Raw genomic sequence first — 9827 nt, forward strand, 5'->3', positions numbered from 1 at the left:
ATGTTTGTGAGAAAACTGATATATATATATATATATATATACCTATATACATATGTAGTTACACAGTTAAGTGCAAGGTAGTGGAACTTGGTGATTTCAGACCGCGAGAGGAATCCACCGCGTTCACCATAACTCGTTCGACGCCGGATCATTCGTCGGTGTCTCCGGAGAAGTCTTCGTCGTACAACGGAGCGAGCGCAACGCAGCCGACACTGACGTCAGCAATATCAACGACGATTTCGGGGACAACGATGATATCGACAATGACGACGGCAACAATAACGACGCCGACGGCGACGACGGGATCAACAAAGTGCGGCGTGGTAGCACCGGCGCCCTCGACGAAGCGAACTCGCGAGACGATCGAATCGAAACGCGAGAGGAAAGCTGCCAAGACCTTAGCAATCATCACCGGGGCCTTCGTTGCCTGTTGGCTGCCATTTTTCCTAGTCGCCTTATTGAGAGCGGTCTGCAAGTCCTGCGAGCCGCCAGACCTCGTCAACAGCGTCTTCCTCTGGCTCGGATATTTCAACAGCACCCTCAATCCTGTCATTTACACCATTTTCTCACCGGAATTCAGGCAGGCCTTCAAAAGGATGCTGTGCGGCGGTTCCAGACCTCCTCGTTAGCGAACCAACGACCGTTTGCGTCCCGAGAAAATCCAATTGAGTCTGATTAATGTCTGGTTACACCACCCGGACGTTACTGAAACATATTGGAGTCGTTAAAGTTCTTCCTCGCTAATCTTCGATACTGTATACCTACGCCGAGCGATGCTTCAAGAATTTCCTGCTTGCTTCAATCTCCTTTGGTCAACTTCGTCTTTTCCAACATCCATGAATAGACCACATAAGGATTTGCTGCCGCGGCAAAAGTATTGACCATTCACCAAGCACAACCGCACCTTTGCCAAACTTTCCACACTTTGGAATTCCCTTCATATCCATAGGAACTTAGTCCTGCGGAATGTCGTAGTCGAGTGCTGTAGTCTACTAGCTGGTGGTTTTAATAATTTCAATGCAAGCTTCGTTAACATCGAGCCAGAGATTGTCTAAAGTTTGGACGGTTATGATGAATTTTCGGACCATTTGGCTATTGTAGCCACCGTCCCAGTTTTTGCTAACACCCTGCCTGCTATTTTTCCTCTGTGGTATCTTCAGCAGCTACGTCAGACCTCCCTCTGCAACACAATACCACCGAAAATCCAGCCAAACTCCATGTGACTGTAATGAGGGCCTTCGACTGGGCGTCGTTATCCAAGACCAGACTTGCTGACACCATCCAGTTCCAGGAACTCATCCGAATGGTTATAGTGTCTCCCTCTGATGAGACTTCGGCGACCCCATGGAGGCTCCGGAAACTGCTGCGTGCTGTTCAAGGTTAGATAATGATGCGAGTTTTATTCCAAGTGATTCACAAGGACCTTTAATAAAACTTCTTGCCTAAACGCTATATACGCTTCGATGTCGAAATAGGATCGCTTCGAATTCTTAAATTTCAGCTTTTCTCCATATTTATCCACTGCAACTTGGATCAATCGATGTGACGGGTTCTCGCGAACGGTAGAATCTATCCAATGCTTATCTGTTGCACCCCGTACCTTTTATTTTCGAACCTTTCCACCCTGGATGGCTTATAATACTTTTCGATCAAATCTTTTGGTATCATTCGCCATTTGGCGTTTTCTTTTACTTACGAGAAGGTGTTTGAGGTAGTGAAAGCGGATTCACCAACAGCAGATATAATTTGATATAAAAGTTGAAAGCTATTTCCGCGCGAATGGTATTCTCGAAGACTGGAAGAGCTCACTCAGCTCCTGGTGATCTCCAGTATTTTCCAGACGAGGAAATGGCGTTCCTGCGAATGACATGGGATTGAGATCAGTTTGGAAGCGTGGAAAATCCTATCAGTACTTTTTTTTTATCTCACGACTGGTTAAAGGGTGCCTTCGGTGCAACGAGACAGGATCCTTTCTCGAGCTTTATGGCCAGCCCCCGACGTATCTCTCTTTCATACAATATAATTTATCTATTCATCTTTTCCCTTTTTGTACGAATTAAGCCTAAACCTATAAAAGCCCAACTGCCAACGCATTTAGTTTGTTTCGATATCTAACTTTTAATGGAGCATCTTCCTCGTATTTTGTTTAAAAAGTTTCAGGTGTTTTCTCAAAAGTATATTCAACTGATATATTTTATTGGGATAAAAATGTGCATTGAAAATTTTCTCTGACAAGTTTCGAGCACAAAGTTGAGTGAATGGACAGCCAAGAGGTTGTTTGGTGGTAAAGGAAGAATAGAATTTGTTCTCTTGCAGTACAAAGGGTAACGTTTTCCTCATGAATTCTCTCCGTGAATATTTTACAAACGTCATGCTGCTAGGCCACTCAAACACGAATGTTCAAGCACGTGAAAAACGAGCTTTTGAATTTCGACTTTCGGTCTCTTAACGCTTCAAAGGCTCTTAATTATCGATTGTCCAACATTTTTGTAATAGCTGCATTCGATCATTATGCTGAGATTTTTTTGATTTCAGCTAAAGCTAATGGTTTGAAAGAAAAGTGAGGCTTGATAATTGCAAAGTAGGGGAGTAAAAATTAGAGACACGCGCAAGGTGAGAATGGGATAAATAGGTAGAATTTGCATAAAAAAACCAGAGACTTGAAGGTCGCAGGGAAGGGGGGGGGGTATGAAAGAGCAATGTGTATAAAGTGTTGACGACAAAAGGGAAGCAAGGAACCTGATATGGAAGGGAGGCTAGTGGATCCTGAGGCGCGTGAAGGACGCGGCCTCCTTCTTCCGCATGGCTGCCGCTGGAAAGCACGTCGCGGTCGTTTCAAGTTCGACCGACCGAGCATCGTTTCCAAGCCAGCGATGAAATACTGGCTGCTCTTCTTGCCCAGTAGCGCACACAACCGCACTGAAATGTCCTTTCTTAAACCTCGAAAAGCATTGCACGACGAAAGTCAAGCGGGGAGCTTCCTACCGACACGGGAAGCCATGAAGAAAAAAAGGTTCGGCTTAACTGCCCCATTGTTTTACCACGAAGCTTTTAAGTATGGCTAGACCTGACTAAGGAGGGACCGAGACATAGAACTAAAAGAGAAAATACGGCGAATCCGAGAAACCTTCGAAGCTCGAAAGATTTTCCGAAACGTAACGGACAGTGAAAAGATCCTGGTAAAAGAAGATCGGGATAACATTAAAGTACTTTTTTCAGTGGGAATTGTTTTAAGCTTTGTAAGCTCATAAAGAGAATTTTCCTAAAGAGGTTTCGATAATGAAGAAGCAGGAAATTCAGTTTCTGGAACGAAGAAAACTTGTTGAAGTAATTTTGAAATAAGAGAAGCTGTGCGAAAAAGCTAGGTTTTGATAAAGAAAATTGGACGGGAAATGTTAGATTGTTTTTTTTTTTTATACGAAGCAAATTCAAGTATTACCGAGGCAATTTGAGTGGAGGTAAGAGAAGGAAATCTTGAGGTGAAGGGAAAAAGAGGAAGAAGATTAGAAAGACTCGTCTTTCAGTTGGAGAGTTTGAAGAGGTCCGAGGGACGAAACTGATCCAACTACAATGTTAAGGGACAAATTTAAGAACGGCTAGAAAAGTTTCAATTCACTAATGGTCTTTCTGTCCCATACAGTTGAAGCTGCTTTTGTCCTTCGCCAAACATTTCACCCATTTCCTCGCATCCCTTTAGCTATTTATAGTCTTGCAGAAGCACGTAGCTTGACATACGAAGACTCAAAGCCATTGCCAAGGAAATAAAAGCACCCGAAAAATTTGCCAAAAGTAAAAATCTTCTTGGCTCGAAATTTTCTCACAGAGAACTGTAGAATGTCTTACCTGTAGCTATATCCGTTGGTAATAGCGGGTAAAGCGTGGACCAATCAAGTTTCTGATCACTTTTGACGAACTTTTATAATAATCGATCAAAACTGAAAGGGTGATGGGAGATCGGTGATATTTAGGATAGAATACGGATCAGGCGGGAGAATGACATTGCTGTTAAAGCGGCAAATTCGTGAATTTACACGAGTTCTAAACGGGAAAGGGCTCAAAGGGAAGACGTCAAGTCGATCCATCAATAATGTCATGGTAAGCGACCTGCGCTCGTTGTCAACAAACCCGCCAAACTTATCCCGGGTGTAATAAGAAGATCGAAAAGACCTGTCTATAAGCCGGAAAATACTTTTAGCTAGATCATTGCGTGACATCGTGTAAAATCGAACCGTTCCGGAAACTATCCAAAAGCCCCAATCATCGAGATAATACCGCGTAGTCAATTTTCTTTCTAAACCAGTACTGCGATAATTAAAGATAAAAAACGCAGACTGTACAAGAGTTGATACCTCCCGCAAGTATATAGTTGTATACTCAGCTTTATTTGTGTTACAACTTTTTTTAACGTTCAGAATAATTAAAGGGATGTTCTTTCGTAAAAGCCAAATTTTTTAATTTTAAGACAGAATGTAAGCGCCAGACGACGTTTATGGAATATTCATGAGATTAGTGTGGAGCATTCAAGAGATTACCAGACATTTTGCGCGAAAAAGTTAAACGCTTCTTCTTTTCATTGCCACAGCCACCCTGCTTATGTTTTAAGTAGTCAAACAGTTTTTTAAATCTCCTTCTCGTTGTACCAGCTTAAAATTACCTGAAAGATTTTTGTCGTAATTTGTTCTCTCTAACCTAAAGTTCTAACACATCTTCATTTCGGTCTAATTCGCAAGCTCCAGCTGGCACGCGGACTTCTCAACGTTTTCAGCAATAATGATTGGCAAATACATTCTGGCTAGAGGTATATAAGAAAGAGATGGAGGGTTAAGCCTCGAGTGTTTTCTTTACTTAATAGCGAGATAACAAAATTGTTCCTTCTCGCTTAGCTATCTCTTCTCGAGGCTCCTAACTTTCGCGAAACTTGCCCGATTACTTTAATTGCTTCCGGGCTCTTGTACGATTCCTCGCTAATCTCGCAGCTTCGCGCATTTAATGAATATTACAGGACCCTTTTAACCAAAATGAGCTCCTGCCTTGTATCCTACTGTATTTTCATTTTTACCAAATCAACCACTCTCGTATCTTCTTCTTTTGATTTTGTATAAGCATTGTGTCACGCTTGTTAATAAAAAAAAATAGCCTTGTCCCAGCTTCTCTATTTTACAATTAAACTACTCCAAACAGTCCCAGTCCATTTTTCAAATTATTCTTTAAGTTCTGCAGCCTCGCTATTAACGAATTTCTTTCTCGTAAGATTGATCACATTTTTGTAATATCTCCAAGCTGCCGTGGATAAGGAATTTAGGAAATCGAGGTAATCTATACGAAATTGACACCAGGTGAGATAAGTCGAGCTATTTCAGAAGCTATGTAATATCTTAAATTAAGGATTGCGATCAAGCTCTGTAAGCTCGGACTTTTGGTATTAGTGCTATCCGTTGGTCGATTCTCGCTGTTCCACTGAATTGTGAGAAACGGTCAAAGTCAGATTTTACGATGAACGAATGGATAAAGCGTTGGTATTTGAAAGATTAACGCACTGAAAGCATTGCGAATTTATAATGATAAGTCTTCGCTGTGCTAGGAAATATTGACGCTTGTGCCAGGTGATTTAGAGCTTAAGCGTGAGTGGACTAAAATCTCTCGACGTGACTGGCTAAGATTATAGTAGAATAATCACAATGAAAAGTTTAGTAGGAAAGAGCTCTCGTTATAAAGAGTGTACGAGCGAAATTGGGCCTTGACAAGCGTTATTACTGCTGCGATAATTCGTATGTCACATGAAAATAGTTTTATGATATATAACTATAAGCAAAACACACATGTTATACGCAGAATACGGCTGTGCCAGGTAACACTCACTCTATACTAGAATATTCTTCGAATATTCATTTCTCTCGATTGTATATTTGCTTGTCTATATTGCGTTATGTCTCTCGAAAGTTTATACATATTTAATTCTATACATATGCATTTTATACCATTATAAACGTTGTAATCAAATTGCCCATAGAGTTTGTAAAACTATAATCAATTTCTCGATATTTAATTATCGTTTGAGTTTAATCAGAAAACTTTAACGAAGTATACATATTTATCCAATCAAGCTCTATTATAAAGCATAGGATTGTGTGTGGCATACGCAGCAGTGCACAATTGTGTTGTTTGAGGCCGCATTGTCGGTGACTCCTGACAAAGAAGAAATTAAACGCCAACGTCTCCTAACAAAGCTTCGATATTTATTTTGTATCATAGGAATTGGGAGAGAGAGAGAGAGAGAGAGAGAGAAGAAAGTAACTAAATTTCCTAATGAAAAATAGTTTGGAGTATCGTAGCATTGCCTGGGTCGTAATATCGGATTTTAGGAAAAATCACCAGGTTTTTTTCGGACAGCTTGTTATTCGAGCTCGCTTATCGATGAGTCGGACAACGCTTAAACATACATTCGATATATCAGGTTTACGAGCGAAAGAGTATTGTGATATTTGCAAAAAGAATAATCCGTGTTAGTCTCGACGAAAGGAACGCGTAAAATCGAGGGTTCTCCAATCCAGCTGAATGGACATGCCAGACAGAGGCGTTATTTTTTTTTATCGGCCCCAGTCTCCACCACGCTTCAATAGATACTTCTGCCTAATCTCTTCAGCACCAACACATTCTATGCACGTTTTTTAAACTCTATAAATAAACAGAGCAGGCGAAAATTTCAAACCTTCCGTTCAACTGAAATCTCTCTCTACATCTTTTCATATCAGTGAAATTTTACTCTTTCAATCGATAGCTCGATTTTAAAATCAGCACTATATTCTCAACCTATCTCTAAATAGATTAGTATAATAGAAAAATGAAAGAAATTCGGGTTATATATTTTCCGCTGGTAATTGGCGCCGACGACACTGCAGGGGAAAGAGAAAAACTTGTGGAAATGAAAGATAAGCGGGCGTTTCGTTATCGCGAAGAGTTTCCCGGTGTCTCGGAGTTTTCTAAAGAGATATGGTAACGAATGTATAATGGCGCGAAAGTATTTAAGTCTTTCTTAGTCTCGCTTATCATCGCCCTATAGGATAAACGAGGATGGTAAAGTGAAATCTTCCTCTGAATCGGTGATGATACACATTTTCGGGTATACGGGGTGGCATGTGCAGTTATCGTGCACTCGTACTCGTGCGTGCCAATTAAGTTACTCTACTCTTGGTGCATTTATATATAAATATACACAAACATACATGGCGAATCATCGTTATATTATTATATTAGTCGCCGCTAGTTCAAAGCCATTTCCGGAGTGAGGCCGAAATCGTTCGTAATAATAATTTGTAAATATGCGCTGTAAATAATTTTCATGTTCGAAGATCGCTATAAGCTTTCATCTTTCGATGACACACGTAATTGCTTCAATAAAGTTTTTTAAGAGAGTTACTTTTCTCTCCGAACTATTTAACACACAATGTTAAGGAGTACATTATTTAATATATCTTATAGCACAATGGAATTTCTTTAATTTTATATTTGATATACGTATAACTGAATTACATAATAAATAAATTATTAGAACCAACCAATGAAGGTTTTATGACAAAGTTTTTTTATTGGTTGAAAATGTGAAATAATGTTACAGATGGATATATAGATGTGGCGTATTTCGAAAATTAGTCACGGAAAATCAAATAAAACATTCATTTGGTACAAAGCTTTATGATCACGTTTGTTTGGATCTGAATTATAGTTTGTTTAAAAAGCGCCCACGGTAGTCTATACTAGAATATTCATCGACGAAACAATATAGTATACAATAAAGATATAAATAAAGATTATATAATATATTATATTTATAAATATATAAATATTGATAAGTTATATATATTTAATTAGGTTAGGCAAAAAGAATGACACGCCTGTAAATATCGTTCAACTAAACTTTCAGCTGCTACGCCATCATAAATTTAACAGGAGCTGTACACGCACGCACGCACACATACATATACACACACAAACACAAATATGAAGATATAACAAACGCGAAGTATCGAATGACCAACCGCTGCAAACAATATGCGATAGTGTACTGCACTATGAAAAATTAATTCTCGTAAAAAAGGCTCGGTTAAGAATATCAAAGAAGAAACTTATATCAAAGAGAACAAAATATAAAACTTGAGTAAACCTGAGGAAAACCTTCGTTAAAAAGAAAGAATATTTTGGCTTTTTATCTTTTTAATAAATTTCCTTCTATCTGAAAATGGATTCATGGGTAAGATTAAGTTTTCGAGTCTGTTGAGATAAAAAGTCTTAGTGCATTAGGTGAACAAAAAGATCCCTAACGAATTTTTATTCAGCTTCTCGCCAAGGGTCTAGGTTCATTGACTCTTTCCGAGATCTTCGCAGTGCTCTCAATCATTTTTTTTTCTACCATAATCTTAAATTTTCTGCTCCACAGTCTTTTGTCCAAGATTTTTCACCTGCTCTACCAACTTTTTGTCCCGCGCTTTTTCTCGAAGATAATTTGCTGTCTATCCCTCATACCAGCCGTACTTTTTGCTTAAAGATCCTCCCCATCCCGGCCCGGCTAGACTTTTCTTGTCCGAAAGTAAACTTTGCCTGCTATCCATAAATAAGCTCGTTTATTCGTATATGCGTTAAAAGAGCACTCGTATTTCTTATAAGCGAACGAAACACATCAGCTTTCTTCCATATACGTTTCATACGCGTATCAACTCATGCATATTTATTCGACTCTGTAATAAAAATATATAAGAAAAATTATTTAAAAGAAAGAATGTCCTACTTTTTAATAGTAAAACTAGAGCTTTGCTATGTCGAAGTATCAGCTACACGCAAAGCTAACTGTTCGATCCCCGATCAATTAAATTACCGATTGCCTCCAAATTTAATCCAACCGTCAAAGTCTGCCTCGAAACTAATTGTTATAATAAAATTTGAAGAGCATTCATTTATAAATATTTCTCGTTGATTATTGATATTGATAATGAATTTGATGTAAGAGATGATTCAAGCGATTAATACTGATAAGAGTAAGAATAATAATAATATAAGAGAGAGATTAATAGTATTAATAATAACAATGATGATATTAAATATAATAACAAATATTATCCTGGCATTAAAAATATGTGAAACAATACGAATGAATGAATGAGGAATGTAGTGGGCTTTTTTCGCAGATGCCAGAACAAGTTTTTCTTGATGGTTGCATGTGTGGTATTGGGAGGATTGCCGTAACGATAATAAAAATGGCCCATAGATGCCACTTTCGGCGCAAAGTGGTTTCGTGCTCTACGCGCTGTTGTAACTTACTGCGTCTCTAGTAAAAGAAGGAACGAGGATTATGGCGTCAGTACGATTACAATGTAACGAAATGTTCCGTTGAGTTTTAAAGAATAAAACACGATGCTTGAAAGTATATTTGTCTGCATATATTTCACATGTCTGTCCGCTTTTCATATATCCTCTCTCTCTCTCTTCCAGTCTCTATCTATATATTTTCATTACAGAGAATCGCCATGCTATATAACAGGTAAGTATCTCACGTCAAAGGATAAATATTAAAGCAAATCCACTGAACAATGAATTTGATTAATTGAAAAATGCTTTTACGTAAATTAAATTTACGGGTTTTCTTTAATTTATGCAGCGTTAGCAAATTACTTGCTACGTCATTCATATGTTTGCATATAGTTGCGTGCTACGCATATGCTGCACATATAAAACGCTTAAACTCTAAACAAAAGTTAGAGAAACTATACAGCCTCGAAATGCACTCTATGGGAAACTTTTATGCCAGTCCACATCGTACATGTGTATTTACAAGT

General features: G+C 38.7%; 1 protein-coding gene across 3 annotated transcripts in view; it reads left to right on the plus strand.

The window, feature by feature from the left end:
- The window catches only part of LOC136776287 (5-hydroxytryptamine receptor-like), a 57835-nt gene extending 48441 nt beyond the window's left edge, over positions 1-9394 (plus strand). The window contains exons 7-8 of one of the 3 annotated variants that reach the window (XR_010823047.1): positions 101-5848; positions 9180-9394. Coding sequence is in view for 1 of the 3 variants with exons in the window: in XM_066731709.1 (XP_066587806.1) it covers positions 101-629 (529 nt within the window). In the remaining 2 variants the exon portion in view is untranslated. Of the gene's footprint in view, positions 1-100 lie in introns of all 3 variants that reach the window. The other 2 variants (XR_010823046.1, XM_066731709.1) reach the window with 2 other exon arrangements.
- The last annotated feature ends 433 nt before the right edge of the window (positions 9395-9827 follow it).

The sequence above is a fragment of the Prorops nasuta genome, unplaced genomic scaffold, assembly GCF_024137725.1.
Source record: "Prorops nasuta isolate Cenicafe-Biocafe unplaced genomic scaffold, Cenicafe_Pnas_1.2 PNAS00009, whole genome shotgun sequence".
Classification (NCBI taxonomy): Eukaryota; Metazoa; Arthropoda; class Insecta; order Hymenoptera; family Bethylidae; genus Prorops; species Prorops nasuta.